The 22,351-nt window shown below is 43.4% G+C and overlaps 7 protein-coding genes across 7 annotated transcripts; 4 read left to right on the top strand and 3 right to left on the bottom strand.

Moving 5' to 3' along the window:
* Positions 1-200: 200 nt before the first annotated feature.
* Positions 201-449, bottom strand: O0I10_001368 (uncharacterized protein; the record flags this gene model as incomplete). Its single annotated transcript, XM_058481465.1, has 1 exon — positions 201-449. One exon carries the CDS (start codon positions 447-449, stop codon positions 201-203), a length of 249 nt encoding a protein of 82 aa, XP_058348103.1.
* Positions 450-1,018: 569 nt separating this feature from the next.
* On the top strand, positions 1,019-3,554 carry O0I10_001367 (uncharacterized protein; the record flags this gene model as incomplete). Its single annotated transcript, XM_058481464.1, has 6 exons — positions 1,019-1,480; positions 1,543-1,680; positions 1,739-2,506; positions 2,576-2,823; positions 2,887-3,115; positions 3,210-3,554. 6 exons carry the CDS (start codon positions 1,019-1,021, stop codon positions 3,552-3,554), a joined length of 2,190 nt encoding a protein of 729 aa, XP_058348102.1.
* Positions 3,555-4,898: 1,344 nt separating this feature from the next.
* O0I10_001366 (uncharacterized protein) lies at positions 4,899-6,428 on the top strand (the record flags this gene model as incomplete). The annotated part of the gene is made up of 2 exons (XM_058481463.1): positions 4,899-5,645; positions 5,709-6,428. The coding sequence occupies 2 exons, from the start codon at positions 4,899-4,901 to the stop codon at positions 6,426-6,428; spliced, it is 1,467 nt and encodes a 488-aa protein (XP_058348101.1).
* Positions 6,429-8,035: 1,607 nt separating this feature from the next.
* Positions 8,036-8,972, bottom strand: O0I10_001365 (uncharacterized protein; the record flags this gene model as incomplete). Its single annotated transcript, XM_058481462.1, has 4 exons — positions 8,036-8,160; positions 8,221-8,639; positions 8,708-8,870; positions 8,927-8,972. 4 exons carry the CDS (start codon positions 8,970-8,972, stop codon positions 8,036-8,038), a joined length of 753 nt encoding a protein of 250 aa, XP_058348100.1.
* A 511-nt stretch (positions 8,973-9,483) lies between these two features.
* On the bottom strand, positions 9,484-10,386 carry O0I10_001364 (uncharacterized protein; the record flags this gene model as incomplete). The annotated part of the gene is made up of 6 exons (XM_058481461.1): positions 9,484-9,573; positions 9,631-9,708; positions 9,768-9,841; positions 9,907-10,029; positions 10,169-10,300; positions 10,371-10,386. The coding sequence occupies 6 exons, from the start codon at positions 10,384-10,386 to the stop codon at positions 9,484-9,486; spliced, it is 513 nt and encodes a 170-aa protein (XP_058348099.1).
* A 1,517-nt stretch (positions 10,387-11,903) lies between these two features.
* On the top strand, positions 11,904-12,989 carry O0I10_001363 (uncharacterized protein; the record flags this gene model as incomplete). The annotated part of the gene is made up of 1 exon (XM_058481460.1): positions 11,904-12,989. The coding sequence occupies one exon, from the start codon at positions 11,904-11,906 to the stop codon at positions 12,987-12,989; it is 1,086 nt and encodes a 361-aa protein (XP_058348098.1).
* Positions 12,990-18,921: 5,932 nt separating this feature from the next.
* Positions 18,922-21,369, top strand: O0I10_001362 (uncharacterized protein; the record flags this gene model as incomplete). The annotated part of the gene is made up of 13 exons (XM_058481459.1): positions 18,922-19,059; positions 19,127-19,193; positions 19,264-19,324; positions 19,385-19,408; positions 19,478-19,576; positions 19,635-19,674; positions 19,736-19,760; positions 19,820-19,882; positions 19,939-20,226; positions 20,293-20,396; positions 20,460-20,628; positions 20,685-21,010; positions 21,076-21,369. The coding sequence occupies 13 exons, from the start codon at positions 18,922-18,924 to the stop codon at positions 21,367-21,369; spliced, it is 1,698 nt and encodes a 565-aa protein (XP_058348097.1).
* Positions 21,370-22,351: the final 982 nt, after the last annotated feature.

Below are 22,351 nucleotides of genomic sequence, written 5' to 3'. Positions count from 1 at the left end.
TCTTGATGTACTCTTTGCTGGAATATCATGTGATTCGCTGACAGCAATGAGGGAAAAGGATATTAATTCGCGTGGGTGGATGGTTTAAGGTGATGTTTATCTGCGTAGGTATTCATAAGCTAACATAAAAAAGAGCAATACATGTATGTAAAAAGGGGAATACTACATTTTTGGTTTATGACAACAACAATGGACCATTTTCAGAGGATGATGCATTCCATGTGTGGAACTGGCTTATTTGGCGGAACCGGTTCTCGAGGACGTGTCCACGTTGTTGGACCTTGAACCATCACTGGTGGTGGCGGTGGTGGTGGTGGAGGAGGAGGAGGTGGCGGTGGAGGAGGTGGTGGTTGTGGTTGTCCACCATTAGGCACCACTATGATCTGTGGTGGAGTTCCTGGTGCAGGTCCTGGTGCAGGTGGTGGAGTAAGCATGACGATATTACTCATTGTTGAATGTCGTCGTTAAAGTAGAGTTGTAAGGTATCGTAAAGAAAAAAGAATAAAAAAGAGATAGAGAGAACAAGAACGTTTGCCTTTAAATCTTAAGCTCTTCTTCGTGAGAGGGCTGTGCGCCATTATTGATCGCCCGGTGATACCATGGATGGCACAAGATGGCATTTATCAAAGGTCATATGTACGCTCGCCCATCCCTCCAGCCCAAATCATTATCATTGTCATCAATTCAGCAGCAAGTATGTATGGCAGTAGTGTATAAATAACAGCACCAGCAAAAGAGGTGTTTATGCAGTGTAATGCAGGAACCCATTTTAGGATAACGACAAAAGTGGTTCACTGTTTACTCCATTCATGTACCAAAGAAAGCAGGCGCTGGTGGCACCACCATCACCCATTCACCACCGCAAGTAAACAACAAGCTTCATGATCTATCAGTTGTGCCTGTGCGTGTGAGCAAATGCATATTAAACTTTCAACGTCCGGTTACCTTTGGTCTATCTTGGACTCTTTTTTCGCGCTATAGCGCGTGAACCTGTCTTGTTCTTGTTGAATTCCTTCACATGGTCACAGCCGATTTGAACGAGCCATCGCCACCTTCCACCACTTGTAAAGCAGCAGCAGCTCATGACTGGACGACTAGCAACATTACGACGCATGGCCGGTGGTTCAAAGATCAGCATGGGAGAACTCTTTTGATGCGAGGTGTCAATGTGTGTGGGTCTTCCAAACTTCCAACCAAGCCATACCCTGGGTCGACTCATTTATACGACGAGAAGTTGTTCTGGGACCATCGCAATGTCAGCTTTGTTGGACGACCCTTTCCACTGAGTGAGGCGAGGATGCATTTCGCAAGGTTACGTGCCTGGGGTCTCACATTAATTCGACTCTTGATCCCCTGGGAAAGCATTGAACATGCGGGTCCTGGTGAATATGACGAAGAGTACATTGATTATCTACGCGACTTGATTGCTATCATGCCTGAATATGGCCTTCGATGCTTTATTGATCCTCATCAAGATACGGTATGCTATCATGATAGATGAGTTGAGTTGCATGACCTGATTAATAACATATATGCACATAGTGGTCTCGATTTTCAGGTGGATCAGGTGCACCAGGGTGGACGTTTCAAGTAGCAGGCATGGATATACGTGCATTCAAGGAGACGGGTGCAGCTTATGTACATAATACAAATGCCGTTCCTGGTGATCCATTACCCATGGTAAGTGAAGAGGAGGAGAAGTTGTTATCAACAAGTGATTGACTTGCTTGTTTACAAGGTGTGGCCTACGAATTATACAAAGCTGGCATGTTGTACCATGTTTACCTTATTCTTTGCTGGTGATACATTTGCTCCACAACACACCTACAATGGCCAATCCATCCAACAATTGTTGTCATCTTGTTTTATCCAAGCATTTGCTCACTTGGCAACCCGACTCGCTGATCTCGATGCCGTGATGGGATTTGAAGTCATGAATGAACCCCACTCTGGATACATTGGATTATCGACTTTGGATGAATTTGACCCTATTGCCAACCTCATATTTGGTGATGCACCCAAACCACTACAATGCTTTGCTCTTGGTGATGGTATTCCTCAACAAGTGGGCGTTTATGTCAAATCATGGCCATTCCCTACCCGCAAGTCTCATGATCGGTGGATCAATCAAAGCCGCACTTCAGCATGGCTTCCTGGTCAATCATGTATTTGGCGTCAGCATGGTGTATGGGACTTTAACAACAAGGGTGAACCTGAGCTTGTTGATTCGGCCTACTTTTCAAAGCATCCAAAGACTGGTGAACCTGTCGACTTCTATCGAGACTTTTACGTCCCCTTTGTCAATCGCTATGCCCAAGCTATTCAAAAGGTCAAGCCGGATTGGTATTGCTTTGTGGAACCACTTGCCAATGAGAAATCACCCACCTTTGGCCCACAAGATCATCATCATAATATGATCTATGCTCCTCATTGGTACGATCTCAACTGCGTCTTTTACAAAAAGTTTGATGGCCGCATCACACATGATGTTCAATCCTTGCAGAATGTAAGTTTGGGAATATGGTTATTGGATGGTGATGATGATGATGATCGGCTCACATGGTGATTATCTTAGGGTGGCAACGTGTTTAGTGCCACATACTTTGGTCGTAGTGGTGCCAAAGTCAATTATCGTGGTCAAATTCGAAATATCAAGCAATCCGGCTTAGACAACATGGGTGACAAGCCATGTATCTTTGGCGAAGTGGGTATTCCTATGGATCTCAATCAACGCGCCGCTTTTGAAACTGGTGATTATGAAAAGCATGTTCACTTTATGGATGCCATGATCTATGCCTTGGAGACAAACCTTGTTAGCTTCACGTGAGTAGCTCTTTTTTCCTTTTTTAACGCATGAAACATTTTACTGATTATTCTGTTTTGCAGCTTGTGGAATTATGACGTTTGCAATGATGACGAGTATGGCGACCATTGGAACGGTGAAAACTTTTCGATCTATTCACCAAAGCTGGTTAAGCAATCAGGGGAGGAAGAAGATTTGTCGTCATTATCATCGTCCACGGGTGACCAAACACCATCTTCATTGGATACCACAATACCTGGTTATGACTTGGCTCAACTGCATATGGGAGGTCGTGTACTTGCAGCTGCTATTGTAAGTTGATGTCAAGGATTTATTGGCACAAGGGATGAGGGGAGGGGGAGAAAAGCGTAATAGCAGGGATGAAATGATTGACAAAAGAATACAGCGACCCTATGCATCCAAGGTTGCAGGCATACCCGAGCATTCTGAATTCAATCCAGATACACTCGAATATACCTTCTCTTTTCGACCTTTTGATTCAGCTCACGTGGAGGAAGAAGAAACATCCAGCATGGAGGAGTCTCGAACAACTGAAATCTACATTCCCCATTATCATTTTGCTGACCAGAGCTTGGACGTACATGTTTCGGATGGCACCTGGAAATATGAACCCGAGTTGCAGACATTGTACCATTATTGCCACAATCCAGAACAGGGATCCATCACCATACGCATCCGAACTTCATCCTTCGCTGGCAACTCGGCAAATGGTAGATGCACCATCATGTAATATTGTATCCTCCCCCATGTTGCCGATAGAAATCAATATAGCAACAGTGCCATTTTTTCAATGTCATCGTTATTGTCACCTCCTGTCTTTTTCTAATGGAAATCCAAGATCTTCCTTTGTACAATCAACGTTCAAAAGCATAACGCATCATTCATTCACTCCTGATGACCTCTGACACGTTTATTCTTCTTTGAAGAAAAAAGATGTGTGGGTGACCTCGCTGCATTAAACTTAATTTAGCAAATGGACCTGTTGGGTTTTAGAGTGCGTTCAGCAGCATGTTGATTTGCTTTTCTCCTGACGATCCCAATTACAAAGGAGGAGGCGGGATGCACTGGGAGAATGCATATGGGCTCATTTTTCGACTCTTCTCTCGGTTGAGATATGCATAGAAGGATCTTTCATGCACCCTACTTGTATCAACCTGCATCTACGATTATTGGTCTACAAGCAATTATATTGGAAAAGTATCATGAACGCCAACAAAGGAAATGACAACAATAATGATGTTCATTGAAATGCGTTCATTTTATTGATGATACATGTTATGCTTCCTCTTGTTTGGCAAATATTGTATCAGTGGATCGTTTTGATTATTAGCCTATTGCACCCGTTACTCCTGATGATCTACTGACCTATGCACGATACACATAACAATTTGGTGTTTGCCATAATGATTGGAGAATGCCCATGTGAATTGCATCATGTTTCCTTGTCTCCGCTCACTTCCGTCAATTGCACCAGTGCTAAGAGTGTTGTCGTAGAACACGTGTCACATCCGTATCTTGGCTTTTTAACAAGCATGTATGGATCCAACGAATGGAAAATCTTTGATCAAGGCTATGGATATGAAAAAGGCATAAGCAATGTACACAGCAAGCGATTATCTGCATGCTAAAAATACTTGTACGAACCTTCCAAGCGTCATTGTACCTGTAAGAAAATCCCCGCATGGCAAGAAAACTCAGCGAAGAGAGAGAGGGGCATTAACCCTTCCGGTTCTTGACGACTTCTCTTATTCCCCCCAATTCCCTCCCAGCCAGCCACTTGCCTCTTTTATCCACTATCCTTATCACACTCCCCCATTTTATCCCACTGGGACTTTTAGTACGCCACACACACCCACACACTCACACTCGCTCACGCTTACACAAATCGACATCCTTCTTTCGAATATATAAATTGTTTTCTTTAACATCTTTCTCCTTTACTTCTTTCTTCACTTTTTCCACTTTTTTTTTGTGCAAGTCGATTTATGTACAATAGCCATTGTTGAATCTATCATACCCATCAACTTTATCCATCATTGTTCACGATAACAGCATTATCACCACCACCATCACCATGTCAGTACAAACGATCCCACGCAGCTTTCCCGTCGACGGGAATTGGTTGAACGTTCCACGTTCATCATCGCCTGAACATCTCTATCATGACGATGAACCTTCTACAGCACCCGGTTTATCATCTTCCATTTCATCGGCTGGTCGTAGCAGCAGCAGTAGCAGCACCACATCAATCCCTTCACCATCATTATTGGCACCACCCGAGCCTATGAAAAAGCATGGACGTTTCCAAAGCATGTTTAAGAATGCTCGTGCTGGTCTCAAGATGACCCCCGTTAACAACAACAATGAAACAACATCCATCAAAAGTCGACGAAGCAGCCGTAGTACAGCTGCTAGCAGTGTTCATAGCCATCGATCCATCAGTAGCGCTTTCAGCAAATTGGCGCCATGGAAATCATCATCCTCATCACTTTGTGATAATGGCGAATTACGTCTCGCTGACAAATATGGCCCTTACCTTAAGCCAGCAAAGAAATCATCCAGCAAAAGCATGGGTGCCACGTCTAAAAAGAACATTGCAAGTGGTGCAACTGCAGTGATTCGTCTTGTGGAGCACCAGGGCAATGTATTAGCCGTCAAGGAATTCAAAAAACGAGACAAGAGCGAAGCGGTGCATGAATACGAAGATCGTATGCAAAACGAGTATTGTATCAGTAAAAAGGTCTCGGGCCATCCCAATGTCATTAGCACCGTGGATTTGGTCAAGGATGAACGTGATCGATGGTGTGCAGTTATGGAATACGCAAGTATCTTTTCTCATCCTTGATGTATGATAAACGTTAAAAAGCTAACCTTATTATTATAGTGCTCTGGTGGTGATGTATTTAGCCTTATTCAAGAACGACCATCATTAACCGAAATGGAGTCCGCATGCTTGTTCAAGCAACTATTGCTCGGCTTGGACCATTTGCATCAGCTTGGCATTGCTCATCGTGATATCAAACCTGAGAACCTTGTATTGACCGAGAATGGCACCCTCAAGATTTGCGATTTTGGAACTTCAGACATTGTGGAGGATGGTCGACCGTCACGCAAATGGTGTGGCTCAGAGCCATTTTGGTCTCCAGAAATGTGGACACTCAAGACTGAGCACGATGGCTACGATGGTCGAGCTGTAGATATATGGAGTGCAGCAGTGACGTACATGTGTATCCGCACCCATATGCTTCCTTTTAGAGCTGCCTTTTACACAGGTCGCCCCAATGGCAAATCTCCTATGGGCGCCAAGCCTGGTTCACCTGCAGATGTTGCTGCTCGTGCCAAGGATGGTGGCGATCAAGAATACCAACTATACTGCCAACAAAGACAACAACAGGGTCCCACATGTTGTGAGGTATGGCAAGACCTCTCGCAAAAAGAACGTGAATGCCTTGCTGGTATGATGGATCCCGACCCAAGCACCCGTTTCACGGTAAAGCAAGCGCTGGATACGCCCTGGATGCAATCCGTGGAAATGTGCAACGATGGCTTTTTACCCAACGGTTGGCGTCATTACCATTGTAGACCTTCCTCCAAGAACAAATAGACTCCTCATCACCACCATGCGTGTATGTTTTTCAACAACAACCCCCCATCATTTCGTCACCATCATCATCGATTTCTTTTCTTCCCCCAATACCTCTTAAAATCATATTCCCTTTCCCGCCATTGTAATATCCTCTCGCTGAGCAATACCTTTGGCTCAGCATTCACGTACAAAAAGAATATACATATATACTTTTTCACAAATGTCATCATGTAAAGGGTAAATTTCGAGGAACTCCCAGAGTTGTAGAGGTCAAACATCAATCTATCAATGTATGCATCATCCCCAAATTATCACTCTTTCCTCGATCGTCTCCCTCATTTGATTGTTTACAATGTTAACAAAGGGCATGTTTTGGGGCGTATCCCCTTGCTTGCAGCTTTGTGAATTGTGGTCATTCATGGTGCTTCATTGTTGTTGTTACCCCGTTGCTCTCATTATTTTATGGTCGTCATGGTGATATTAGAGTTGTTGCCATGGTCTACCATAGCATGCTGAAATTGATTGATGCCTTTGATACTCTATGGTTCAAATTCCCTACTTTGAACCTGTCAACCATCACTATGGTCATTGCATTCTACCTCTTACTTTGGCATGTTATGGTGTATACACTCGTCATCTGCCACTTTATTAACAACGCCTACCATATAGACTTCTCTTTTACTTGCAGGATCATGGATTTTGATCACATAAAGGTACTCAAATAAGCTATCCATCTCATTTTCTCTAATCTGTGCTATGTCGGAATCCACTTTTTCACTCATCAGTGTAAACCATGTGGACGCATCACACCCTGTTACACATATTTGGCTACCCTTTCCAATGTGATTTCCTTGCATTCAATCACCACCCAGCTTTATTCCGCAGATCATCTGCAGGGGGGAGCGTGAAAGCAAATGGTTGCACATTTGGCTTTGCAAAATTTAAATGTGTTGGCAGGGTCGAAGGTATTTGAATATGACGTAACTACGAGTTAACGCATTAACTATGCTCAATCTTTTTTAGTAGCTCCGCCAATAAAGAGTGAATCCATCCATTCATGTTGCGCGTGTGGGGGATTAGAGTGTGTGAAGGTCATTCTGAAACTGATGGGTGGGAACAAGGGTGCATTGCTTGTTGTGCTACAACCACCAACCACTTGCACACATCCAATCATTCAATGACTCTGTGTATTATCTTCATTTCATTGTTGATGATGATGATGATGATGTATGTACGCCGCTTTGAAATGCTATAGACACGATATTGACGATGACGTTGGTCGACTATTGAAGAACTCTATTGTAAATCCCAGAGTATCTTGTATGATTTGGGCATCACACACGACGCACGTGGTTTTCAATCTCGCCATCAAGACAAAAACTTTCTATCACATTGCACCCGCCGTGTCATTATCCAGAAAACGGGCTGTGTTACCATGATGTGGGGACCCCTTTACCTTGACAACATCAGTTGAGCTCTTAGGTCGAGTACCAGGTGACCCATGTCCTGGTACAGCACTCTTATCCAAGTTCCCACCATTACCATTACCACCCTTATGTGTATGTGTGTGTGCGTGTGTGTTTGATATCATCATGTATTTTTGATTGGGCAAAATGAATAACCTCTTATTGTCCTTCTTCCATTGCATCAGCTCCCACATTCTGTTCCTTGAGCAAAGCATCTATCTCTGATGGCTTGAACAAGTCATAGACCACCTTGCCATCCACTTGGCGAATCGTAGCAAATTCCACTATGTATAGCGTGTTAGCTTAAGGTAGGATATAGATCCCTCGATACCCAACCAACTTACATTTTTCACTGTTGAGAGTGGTGCTATCCATAGTCTTGCTCAGGACCTTGATGGCTAATGCCTTTGCATCCTCGACATTCATATCATCCTTGTAATCCTGCTTGAGAATACTTTGTGCGGTTGCATTATTGGCACCAATGCAAGTAGCCTTCCATCCACCATAGTTGCCTGAAGGATCCGAATGATAAAGTTGGAAGCCATGTTGTTCATCGTAACCAGCGAAAATGAAAGAGACGCCAAATGGACGAAGACCACCATATTGCGTATAACCTTGCTTGAGATCACAAACACGTTGAACAAGTTGTTCCACAGGGATTTCCTCGTCATAAGTGAATAGATATTTTTGAGCGTGCGATCGCGTCCAATTGATCAGAATATTGGCGTCTGCTGTGATACCGGCTACACCGCATATGATACGACTTTTGAGTGTCATTAGCCAAACGTCAAATAGTAAAAGGTGGTGTGTGTATGTGTCATGTTCGCTTACTCGCTCAATTTGTAAATCTTTTCTGCCGATGCCGTCTGTTCCAATAGCTTGGATGTCACCTTCTTTTCAGCTGCAAGGACGATGCCATCGGTGGCAAGGACGCCGAGTGCAATGCCTGCAAGTGAGATGGCTTCCATGGCGTACTCGACCTGGTATAAACGCCCTGAATTCAAGGCACACATTAGACAATGAACGACTTTTGCATAATAAATCGAGTACCTTCGGGCGAGAAGATGGTTGTCCTTGAATCGTAACGTCTTGCCATGGTGTTGTGTGGAGCAAACGAGGGAGAAGTGAATGATAAATCCACCTCACCACGCACTCACGCGTAGTATCGCTCTTCGATTGCGTATCCAAACGTGACGTAATCTCCGCCATACATACTGCTGCTGCTGGAAAGCATAGCATGACAACCTTATCATTGACACGACCTTTTCTCGAGTAGAGCACTTTACAGTAAATGGTTCATCGCTTTTATGAGCTCGTATCTCACCCCTTGAAAATGATGCGTGTTTCTCTTTGTGTATATGCATAAAATGTGGGCGTTAATGGATGCTTGAAAGATTATGCTCAGTCCTCCTCCTATTCATGTTGTCCGCTAACAACCATCCTACACCACACACATTACGTCTATAGCAAACACAACTCGTTTAATAGCATCATTTTATAAAGACATCGCCACTGCACTAAGATCTTTCTTATATGACATTCAGAAGGAGAACCTCGTATCATTATGTGTGCGGATATACCAAGGAGTTACGCATTTATATACACTGCTAAAAGGCAGAGTTGAGGAAATTCAACAAGTTGGACCTATTCTGATCTCTCACTTTGTCATCGGCAGTCTTGTGTACTTTAAGCTTGATCTGGATAATAACCTCTGTTACTATATATGATACAAGATAGGGTGATCACCTGCATACCTTTTTGCCCGTAATAGCACTACGCCGCTCTCGATCACTTCGTTTGCTATCACCACTGCGACTTCCACGGTGCTTTGACTAATGGATATACATCAACCTCTTGCTCTGTAGCTTCCACTTTCCAAATCCAAACTTACACTTTTGTGCCTTTTACTGCTACTACTGCTGCTGCTACGATGCTTCTTGTGTTTCTTGCTTCTTCTTTTCTCGTCTATTACATATATCCATCATCAGTATAAAGTGCTGCATAATGTACATTTATGAATATATATTTACCTTCCGAATCGGATGAATAATCGTCCTCGGACGAGGAAGACGACGAGGATGATGTCGATCTTTCAGATGAGCTTTTGTACCTTGAACTACGTGGTGATCGCGAGCGTCGTCGATGTCGTTTGCCTGTTGTTCAATGTTTTCCCCACATACAATAACGGTTCCAAACCAAACAATAGGAGGGACCCAATTGGTCGAAACAAAATCATATAAGGACACAGCAATACATCATACGTAAAAGACCATTAAAGGTAATAACACATACGACTGGATCTCTTATCACGTAGGTCTGGGCTCGTATCTCTGTATCTGTGGCTAGACTCAGATCGTGAGCGATGAGGCGAACGGCTTCGGCTGCGGCTACGATGACTGGGTCGATCACGACTAGAACGGTGCTCTAAATGAAGACGATTGGATTGTTAGCATGAAGGAACTTGAATAGATAAAAGGCGTTGTTCAATCTTTACCCTTTCTTGGTCCCATTGGAGTTTGCAGGAAGAGTGAATAAGACAAAGGATTTTTTGGGCGGGAGGAGGATTTTAACACACGACGACTCATTCACAGCATGTTTTCTTTTGCCGCCAGCTCTGTGATGGTGCCAGCCAGCAAAGGGAATGGTGAATTTTGCACTTGCATCCTTGCCAATGATGGATGTTGATGCCAGAGGTAAAATAAGACATGCTTGGATATTCATCTCTTTCTTACAAAGTCTGCTGCACAATGCGTACATTTATTATCAGTCATACAAGCGAGGGACGATATTGGTAGAATGTAGTAGTAGTAGAGTGGAACCTCAAAACGACCCGAGATTCAGTGCAAATGGATCGAATAAAGAGCGCACGAGCCATACACCTGTATCCTATAATGGCGGCGGGGAAGGATATAGCTTTTGGATTTGGGTTCCACAAAGAGTAAACACCACCTTTGTTATATCGCTGTAGGCAATAATGCCGCATAGATCAAATGATCATCTCACAAAAACTTATACATACCATGCTGACGCCGATTTGCCGATCTTCTGCTACATGAAAATGAGCCACTGTCATGTTTTTCCCCTTTTCATCCTTGGCATAAAGTATATCGTCCTCAAGTGGATGGGCTCTTTTGAATCGCTTTTTCCGTTTTGCCATATAGATCTCGGATCCACAGTGTTATGGAAAGGTTGACAATCTCAACCATCATGGAATTCTCTTTTTCACTATAACAGGTAAAAAGCATAGCCCACCCAAAGCCTAAGAGACGTTTAACATCTTTACATGATGATGAACCATCCGCTTGTTTTCAACCAGCGTAGTAAAAGAGGTCATGTATAAGGGTTCAAAGAATAGTGAAATGTCCATCTTCTATAAACGATGTCTTATCTTCCATTTCCCAGCATGCGCAAAAATCGCAAATTGGACATAGATGACAGACTTCTAGGATTTCTCCACAGCTTGCTGTAGAGGCTTCTCGATTTTCTGTCCCAGCTCAATTTGCACACATGCATGACAGCGTTTTCAGTATAATTCACCATGTGAATCAAGTTACCAGGATTGGATGGCTGGCTACGACCAAAGCGATGCAGCTGCCATAAAACGCAAATATTAACACACACACGCAAGCCATCCCAGTATCCATTGATCTTGGCTAAAACCTCCAATACGCATAACAACACGCACGTTGCTATGCAACCATGAAGACATGTCTTTTCTACAAGCGGGATGTTGACAATGTATCATGTATCTTAGTGTCTCTTGATGAAAAAGTAAGCCATTGTCGCCATAAACGAGGAGCTTCATGTGGCTGTTTCGCTGTACTGGACCTTCAGAGTAATAATGGTGGGTGCATGATGACATGGCCCGTATAGCCGGATACGGCCACCATATCATAAACACTCCCGATTTAACAATGATGGAAAGCTTCTTTTCATTCTTTGGCTAATGCTCTGCAATAATTAAAGAAAGGGCAGAATAAATTTGTTCGTGCTTTTCTTCTTCGTTATCAATTCTACATACCATCCAATGACAGATCCTAAAGCCAACAATAGCACTACACTGCCATCTATTTCCCATCTCTTAAATCCTACATCCCAAGAAAGAATAGCATCCAATGCAAGTGCCAAAAACACAACTTGTTTGAGAGATCCATCTGATCCGGCATGTTCAAAGCAAAACCATGCGTACTCTACTACAAAGCTTCTCCAAGATTATCCATCACCACCGCTTTCATCATCAGCTTTGGACTATCCAACATCATCCATTCCACCTCTTCAGGGTAATGATCCACCTCCACGACACGCACGCACAATCAGCAATGATAGCGATAGCACAATGACTTCATTGTCCGATACACAACGTTCATATCAGCGGTTTTCGAGATGGGGTACATCACCCACTAGTATGCAATATTTTCATACACCTATTTCTGCACCATGGACTGTACCAAAGGATAAGGATGCTGCTGTTGAAGCTTCATCCTCTGTGTCAAAGCCATCAATTCAAGTGAATCCTTCAACGTCAGAACGTCTTGAAACACCGGCACCCACCCGATTATCCTTTACGTCTACAGGAGAGCCTATTCTCAAACGACGACGGGGACGACCACCATCCAATGCACGTGAAGCATGCACTTGGGAAGGTGGCTGGACATTTTTATCGCCCACTGTATGGTCCGTCAACAACAACAACAGCAATCAGGTGACCGCGCCACCATCTACCACGTTGCCTGTTTCATCATCATCATCAGGACAACAAAACAACCAGCCAAGAAAAACATTAGATGCAGCAACAACATCACAACAACAGTCACATTCGGGAGCGATATCTGATATTGCAGCATTCTCAAGTTCTGATTTGTCCAATGTAATGCATATGCCAAAACGTAAACGAGGAAGAAAACCGAAAAAGCACCTTGTTGGCCACTCTTGCTTTGTATGGAAAGATATACCCATAGTAAGATCTCCATTATCCACAGCCAAAGCACGTGCCACCGCAGCTGCGAATCGTCTGAGAAAAGAAAAAGAGCGTCAGGAACAACAAAAACAAAAGCAGCAAGAAAACGTTCTCATTGTTGATGACAACAAAGTGCATCATGAAGACAGCTGCTAATGTATCCTTCCTTCAATGTACAGTATTTAACCAGAGATAACCCCTCACCCCGCATGCTCTTTTCCATGTATCATTTTCCCTTCCTCCCAATAAGGAGCGTATTTGTATGTATGCAGCTCAACAAAAAAGCAATCATCATCATCATCATCACCTTAACTTATGTATCTTATCATTATGACCAACCCACATTTCAATGAAATATGTATGCTATTATCTCCATCTCATACACGACGTAATGCTTAATGGTGTTTTTGCGAGTTACATGTATCATAGCAACCATCCTTCTGCAATCAGCTGAACATCCCCGATAAAAGTGGTAACTCCCACCGTATATAAATTGCAAGATCCAAATCACGAAAGAGGAATGTGTGTTACGGCGTTATGTATTGTCAACCTCTAATCACAACAACGAGACAAAGGGAGGAGCCTTTTGCTACCGATGACAGCCTTTGTTTAAGACACAATGAATCAAGCACACCTTTTTCTCGTCACCCCTTTCCTAAACACAGCATTTACAAGATACTTCAAGTACAATCCTGCATTTGGCACACACGACGAGATCCAACTTAGGAAGAAGGGAAGTCACTTACATTAGAAAACCTGGACAACCCAAGATCGTATTCTCTAAAATCACCCTTTATTCCAATACCATTGTTCACAAGAGATAGAATGTAAGGTACACAAATAGCTCCAATGCGGGGGGATGATTCATCGATTTGGAAAGTCTTGTCCTTTGCGCTGTGTTGAGATGGATGCGAAGCGGCATGGCGTGTTGAAACATGGGCTTGGATGATGATGACGGTGATAGCACAAAGGATGATGCTAGTAGCTGCCATAGAATAGGTGTAGAGCAAGGGAATTGGATAGGCCAATCGTTCAGGATGACACCATCAAGATCAAGTTGACAATGGATACAAAAGACCAAGGCTCTCTTTCCACACGTTGTATAATACCCAGATACTTCCAACCCATGTATCAAACCAATATAAAGATCCATATCCATAGGAACTCGTATGTATTGAAACAAGTTGCTATACGTACATAAAACTGCTTCTATACAATGGGTATCTGCTGTGCACGTAAAAAGGTTGCTAAAACAAGTTGCTGCAAGTAGACAACGCTGCTGAGACGATGAAGCCAAGGGGCTAGTAGCACCAATTGCTGGAATGAACGCTGTTACGTTTGGTCGTGGTAGAGGGAATGTGCAAGACAATGCGTAGTATCAAGAAACGCGGGTGTTGTAGTGGGGTGCACACGCGATGGACTTGACATTCAGTCAAAGGCTTTTGGATCAAGGCAAATGTTGGATTGACATGATGGGCTGAAGCAAGGCAATCGTTCGCAGGTGGTAATTGTACTTGAATGGGGCAACTGTTGGGATTGGGAGGAAGAGGGAAGAAGCTGCGAGTGGAAGAGATGGAGATTAATTAGATCTTTTCAAGTTGGATGACACTTCTCTGTTTGAGCGTTGTTCAATCAAATCAACCCGGATCAAGAAAGTTGAAGGATGGAGACGATGGGCTGATGCAGGGGAATCGTTCACATGCATTGGTTTGGGTAAATATGGTGAAGGGGAGGAATGGGCTATCAAGTGGCAGTTTACAAATAACTAATCACAATGATCTTTGCACTTTTGGATGCTACCTCTGTGTTTGACCGTAACTCATCCAAATCCTCTCGGATCAAGAAAGTTAAAGGATGGACATGATGGCCTGGAGCAGGGGAATCGTTCATATGCATTGGATTGGGCAATAAAGGTGAATGGAAGGAATGGGCTATTAGCTGGCAGGTTACAAATAACTTACCAATTTGATTCTTCTGATATTGGATGATGTTTCTGTGTTTGAGCGTTGTTCAGTCAAATCCCCTCAGATCAAGAAAGTTTGATGATGGAGATGCTCGGCTGGAGAAGGACAATCATTCATATGCATTGTATTGGGTAACAAAGTTGGTGTTGGTGAAAGTGGCTGTTAGCTGGCAATGTGATTGTCACTGAATGATGCATAGAGTATCATCCATCAATCCTTCCAGTCATGCAAAAGAGCTGTGTTACACAAAGAAGTCCGTCTGCATCTTTGGCTGTATCAGGGTCAAGCTACTTCACAATGAACCAAGACCACCTTTATATAGCATCACGCTTACAGCATATGTAAAAAGATAAAGACAGCCGTATCTCAAGATTTCACAATGAAACGTGGGGTCTTTAAGAAAACAACGTGCTCGGCGGGGTGAAACGCACCTTGTGTGGTAGTTTCACGATAAAGCTTGCCGATCCCAGATTTCGCATTGTCGCTACCAGCCAAACTGGATCCGGGGGTCGACCTCTTCGACGACGACGACCAGAAAAATATTTTTTGGGCTAGTTGCGACATTGAACGCGAAACTTTCACACAAGGTGCTGTTGGCCAAGCCGAGCCCATTGCTCTAATAAAAACCCCACGTTTCAGTGTAAAGTTTGGAGATACAGGCACCTTTATGTTTGTAAGCGTGATGCTATATGAAGAGTGGTCTTTGTTCATTGTCAAGTAGCTGGACCCTGGCAGAGCAAAAGATGCAGAGGGTCGTGTTGTGTAACACAGCTACGTTTGCATGAATGAAAGGGTCAATGTATAATTACTTTATGGATCATCTAGGAACAGGCATGTATTGCTAGCTAACGGCCACTCTTATCCAATCATCATTATTGCGAGATCCACTGCATGGGAACGATGCTCCTGCTCTAGACATTCATTTCTATGATTAAAGTAGGTTGATCCGAGCTGATTTGACTGAGCTGCGGTCAAAGAGAGATTACATCACTCTGGACATAAAGCACGCTCGATGTAGCTCAACCGATGTAATCTTGTGTGAGCGTAACTCAACCAAATCAGCTCGGATCAACCTACTTTAATCATGGAAATGAATGTCTAGAGCAGGGGCATCGTTCCCATGCAGTGGATCTCGCAACAATGATGATTAGATAAAAGTGGCCGTTAACTAGCAATGTATGACATAAAGGTGAGGGTTGCGTACCTTTCATGCATTGTCCCTGAAGTCCTGACTTTTTAGCTGAGTTACCCAAAGAGGTCCTTCTGCATCTTTTGCTCTGCCAGGGTCCACTACTTGACAATGAACAAAGACCACTTCTCATATAGCATCACGCTTACAAACATAAAGGTGCCTGTATCTCCAAACTTTACAATCAAACGTGGGGTTTTTATTAGAGCAATGGGCTCGGCTTGGCCAACAGCACCTTGTGTGAAAGTTTCACGTTCAATGTCGCAAACAGCCCAAAAAATATTTTTGGTCGCCGTCGTCGAAGAGGTCGACCCCCGGATCCAGTTTGGCTGGTAGCGACAATGCGAAATCTGGGATCGGCAAGCTTTATCGTGAAACTACCACACAAGGTGCATTTCACCCCGCCGAGCACGCTGTTTTCTTAAAGACCCCACGTTTCATTGTGAAATCTTGAGATACGGCTGTCTTTATCTTTTTACATATGCCGTAAGCGTGATGCTATATAAAGGTGGTCTTGGTTCATTGTGAGGTAGCTTGACCCTGATACAGCCAAAGATGCAGACGGACTTTGTGTAACACAGCCCTTTTGCAGGATTGGAAGGGTCAACGTATGACTACTTTATGCATTATTCAGTAACACATGTATTGGCAGCTAACATCCACTTCCTCTCAATCAGCACTGTTGTCCATTCTATGACATGTGGTCAATTCTCCTGCTCTAGACATTCATTTCCATGATTTAATTACCTTGATCCGAGTTGATTTGAGTGAGCTATGCTCAAACAAGGTTACATCAGTTGGGCAACATAAAGCGTGCTCTATCTACCTCAACTGATGTTTCTTGGTTTGAGCGTAGCTCAGTCAAATCGGCTCGGATCAAGAGAATTGAACCATGGAAATGAATGTCTGGAGCAGGAGCATCGTTCCCATGCAGCAGAACACGCGATTGTGTGGAATGGGATGAATTGGCTGCTAGCTGGCAATACGTGGCTGTTCCTAGGTAATCCATAAAGTATTATACATTGATCGTTCCAGTCATGCAAATGAGCTGTGTCACACAAACAAGCGACTCTGAATCTTTTGCTCTATCAGGACCTAGCTAATTGACAATGAACAAAGACCACCTTCCATATAGCATCATGCATGCAGCATAGTGAAAACCTAAAGACAGTCATATCTCAAGATTTTGCAATGAAGTGTGGGGTCTTTAATAGAACAACGTGCTCGGCGGGGTGAAACGTACCTTGTGTCAAAGTATGAAGTTCATCGTGGCCATTCCCAGATCCACCCAATGTCGCCACCAGCCAAAGTGGATCGACCTCTTGAATTTTTTTTCGACGACGACGAAAATGTTTTTTGGCTGGTGGCGACATTGGGCAAATCTGGGAATGGCCACAATGAACTTCATACTTTGACACAAGATCGCTTTGGTCCCGCCGAGCAACTTTGTTCTCTTAAAGATCTCACGTTTCATTGTGAAATCTTGAGATACGGCTGTCTTTATGTTTCTACATATGCTGTAAGCGTGATGCTATATTAGTAGTGGTCTTTAGTCATTGTCAATTGCTGGACCCTGATAGAGCAAAAGTTGCAGAGGGTCGCGTTTGTGTAATAAAGCTAAGAGACATGCTTTAAGGGTTCTCATTGGTGGAGAGTGCATGATTGATGCTGCCCTCTATAGTAAAATCCGCCTTTGGTAGACCGCATGGAAATCTTCGAGTGAACCACGGTATGGTCAACAAGCCAAAAACGATCAATGCATCCGAGTATGAGGGGTGGTAGTTGTATACTTGAATGGGGCGAACAGTTGAGAATGGGAGGAAGAGGGAAGAGGTGGAAATTAAATAGATCGGACACCTCTTGTATAAATGCATGCACACTGTACATCAATCCTTGATATTGAGATTACCCCTCTCGAACCTGATACTTTCACATAAGATGCTCTTGGACACGCTGATCAACTTTGTATTAATAAAGAACCAACACTTCATTGGAAAAATTGAATGGGAGGATGTAAGGATGAGAGAGACTATGAACGGATTGAACAGGAGCATGGAGCTTGTTACAGAGGTAGTCGCTTATTGTAAACATGGATAAAGCAATGGTTTGCAGGTTTATGTAAATATGAATGCTACGAGATTATAGTGTGTCCACGTAAACATGCAAGCTTTTGTAAGGTCGTTCAATTAAGATCATCCAATGTCTTTGTATAGTCTTCACACAATGACCCATTCATCTCTTTCTAATACACTTTGAAGTGATTTGTACAAAAGGCACATTGTTCTTGTATTTCTCAAATTATCTACCACTACTACCACTGCTCCTACCACTACCACTCCTGCTGGTTTCGACATCGCTGGCATTCGAACAAGGTTCAGGTATCTAAAGGTAGCACATCGAACACAGGTATTGCATTGTCAATTTGACCTGTTGATTGACCAAGGATATAGGTTGCCGATTGGTTCTCCAATGCCAGTTTAAATGTGATGTGTAAGCTTCTAGTGGCCAAGGACCTGTGGAGTGTAAGTAAAACGCAGTCTTCATGCAACTCACACTAACACACGACGTTTCTTACCTTCTATTCATTTACCAGTGAGCGATTCGGATGGTTTTGACGTGGTCCTCCCTCACTTTTCATATCAACAATGGATTCAGCGCCATCACTCTCTGCAATCAAATCAATGCAATACGAGAACCAGACGAGCATTGTGCGATGTTATCTTTGATAAGGCGGCAACAGCAGCAGTACAGCAATTGATTGGCCAGCAGTCAACGTTACCGATCGCACGCTGAAGAAGAAGATGAGCTGGGAAGTAAAGCGTGGGAACATTTTCAAATGGCGCTCGGTGTGGGGGAGAACAAGACAAGGCATGCGAGCTAGAGAACGACAAGCTTTCCTTTTCACTTTTTTTCTCACCCTTTCCTCTTCACACTCATGTTATCTGCACGCCGTATCCTCACACCAAACAACCTACGTATCTTATCAGGCCGCGTGGCCGCATATCATACCTTGCATGAACAACAAGCTACCGTTCTTCCCAACAAGGTCGAAACTGCAAGCGCCAGCTTCAAGGTAATCTTTTCTTTATCTCTCTCTTTTGAGTGACACGTTCCTTTATATTAACCAATATGACGCGTAGGAAAATGCTGAAAAAATGCAAAAGGCCGTGGAGGATCTCGAGTTGACCATTGAGAAAATCAAGTTGGGTAACGTATTGACAAGGCACGGATGATGGTGATGGAGGTTGGACCATATAGCTGATGGGATTGGATATAGGAGGAGGTGAACGTGCACGACAAAGACATCTCTCTCGAAACAAGATGCTTCCACGTGATAGGTAAATCGACCACTTGGGTAATCTTTTAAGATGTTTGCTCACGCATTTTTATATATCCAGAATCAACCGATTGCTCGATCCAAAGTATGGCAGAGAGAAAAGGGACATGCATTCGATGTTGCATTATATTAAGACTGTTTTTTAATCATGTAGCTCGCCATTCTTGGAGTTGTCGCCATTGGCTGGTTATGAGTTATACGATGATGTGGTCCCTGCAGGTGGTATCATCACTGGTATTGGCCGTGTTAATGGGTAAGTGTGCATAGGAAGGAAGGAAGGAATACATGGGATTGAGACCTATCTTTCTTAGTACGGAGTGCATGGTTGTTGCCAATGACCCCACAGTCAAGGTAAGAGATCTGGGAACGGAGGTTACGAGCAATAGGCGTATTGAGTTTATACTTTTCATAGGGTGGATCGTACTATCCAATCACAGGTATGATTCAAAAAGAGAGAGCAAGAAATGTCCATATGGTAACGCTGACAACAAAATAGTTAAGAAGCACTTGCGTGCTCAAGAAGTAGCAAAGGAAAACAACCTTCCTTGTATTTACCTTGGTAAGTACAAGAAACGAGCATCGATAACAGAGATTAATTGGTATCTTGGTCTACAGTGGATTCTGGAGGTGCCAACCTTCCTCGTCAAGCTGATGTGTTCCCTGATCGTGAGCACTTTGGACGTATCTTTTATAATCAAGCAAACATGTCTGCCATGGGTATTCCACAAATTGCTGCAGTGATGGGCTCTTGCACTGCTGGCGGTGCATACGTGCCTGCCATGTCCGATGAGAGCATTATTGTTCGCAAGCAAGGTACCATTTTCTTGGCTGGTCCACCTTTGGTCAAGGCTGCTCTTGGTGAAGAAGTCAAGGCTGAGGATCTTGGTGGTGCTGATTTGCATTGTAAGTTTGCGTGTGTGTTCGTTTGGAATAGGACATGAGAGCAGGCTATTGATTATGATATTTCAGGTCGCACCTCTGGTGTCACCGATCATTATGCACTTGATGATGAACATGCTTTGGCCATTGCTCGACGTGTTGTTGGTACATTGAATCGCACAAAGGATCCTCAGGTAAGAATAAAGATACATGGAAGCTCTCACTTTTTACTAATATGGGATTACATATACTTTCAGCTTGCCTTGAAGACCCCTGAGGAACCATTGTATTCGCCCGATGAAATCGGTGGCATTGTAGGTGACAATCTCAAAAAGTCCTTCGACAGCAAGAACATCATTGCCCGCCTTGTGGATGGCAGTCGTTTTGCTGAATTCAAGGAACACTATGGCACTACCCTTGTCACTGGTACGTTGGATGATAATCGATTGATCCATTCCAAGATGCTAATAGAATGCTTTTAGGCTTTGCACACATCCACGGCTATCCTGTGGGTATTGTAGCCAACAATGGTATCCTGTTCTCCGAATCAGCTCTCAAGGGTGCTCACTTTATTGAACTTTGCTCTCAACGTGGCATTCCATTGGTATTCTTACAAAACATTACCGGCTTCATGGTTGGTTCTTCTGCTGAAGCTGGTGGTATTGCCAAGAACGGTGCCAAGTTGGTGACAGCTGTCTCTTGTGCTCGTGTTCCCAAATTCACTGTTATCACTGGTGGCAGTTTCGGTGCTGGTAACTATGGCATGTGTGGTCGTGCCTACTCCCCTCGATTCTTGTGGATGTGGCCTGTAAGTATTCTTTCCCCCCCTCATCATGATGCATGTATCAAATGCTTATTGAATTTTATATATAGAATGCCAGAATCTCTGTGATGGGTGGTGAACAAAGTGCTAATGTATTGGCTCAAATCACTCGTGAAGCGAAGGAAAAGCGTGGCGAGACATGGTCTCAAGAAGAAGAGGAAGCTTTCAAGGGACCTATTCAACAAAAGTACGAGGCTGAAGGCCATCCTTACTTCTCCAGCGCTCGATTGTGGGATGATGGTGTGATCAACCCTAGAGATACTCGTTCCGTGCTTGGTTTGGCATTGAGTGCCAGCTTGAATGCACCCATTGAAAAGACCAAGTTTGGTGTTTTCCGCATGTAGAAACTTTTATATACACAATGCTCAATATCAAAACATAATTCAATCATCTTTTTTGATCATTACAATGTTTGTAAAACTGGTATTTGAAATAGGGTCCACTATATAAAAGGTGATGCGTGTTTCATCATAAAAACAGGCTGCATTATCGTTGCCATGGCAAAATCCATTTCTGGAAGCCAATCAGGCTACGCCGAGTCAAGCTGAAATTGGCCTGTGAGAGTGCATCAGATACCTTTTGTGCTGCTTTACTTCTTCCCTCATCGCGCTTACATTCATTGACCTTCGAGGTGCAGGATCCATATAGAGCAGGTATAAACTTGAACATTGTCCTTTATATCGTTACTCATGTGCGTACCTATAGAGGAAACTATGATTACCGACACGCAACTCGCTTTCATCGCCAACTCTCTGGGCGTCGCAACCATGGTCCTCATCGTGGTGTACCATTATGTATCCGTTAACGATAGCGCAAAGAACAAGTTGAAGACGCAATAAACTCCAAGTGACACGATACCTCTGCTCTCTACAGCTTATCGCATCCACATGTTATGGAAAGTGCATGATTGCATTATACAACGGGTCCCAGAAAATCAGTTGCCAGCTTTGTTGCTATGCTACGCTCATGTCGATATGGATGTACAATACGAAAGCACATTTTCACACAATGAACAATGCCCTTTGAGAGGAATCGATTTCATTCGAATATCATCAATGTATCATAAGCGTGTTCGATATGCAGCGGATGAAGGAACATTGGTGGGTGTTGTAAGGATATGGATCTATGGTATGGGAAATAGCGTTATCAGTTTCAGAAAGGAAATGCTTGAGAGATTTTAGAGGATGTTTGTATCAACAATGTCCTTATCCAACAACATGTTGACAATCACATTCATATGGAGGTATTGAGGAAAGGGATGATTTGACATTACCAAGTTGTGGATACGTATAAGATGTAGCCGATGAATGTTAAATTAGACCCTCA

The sequence above is a fragment of the Lichtheimia ornata genome (genome assembly GCF_029851405.1).
Source record: "Lichtheimia ornata isolate CBS 291.66 chromosome Unknown scaffold00003, whole genome shotgun sequence".
In the NCBI taxonomy this organism is placed as follows: domain Eukaryota; kingdom Fungi; phylum Mucoromycota; class Mucoromycetes; order Mucorales; family Lichtheimiaceae; genus Lichtheimia; species Lichtheimia ornata.
Note: the sequence above shows the minus strand (reverse complement) of the source record. Positions and strands in the feature narration are given on the sequence as shown.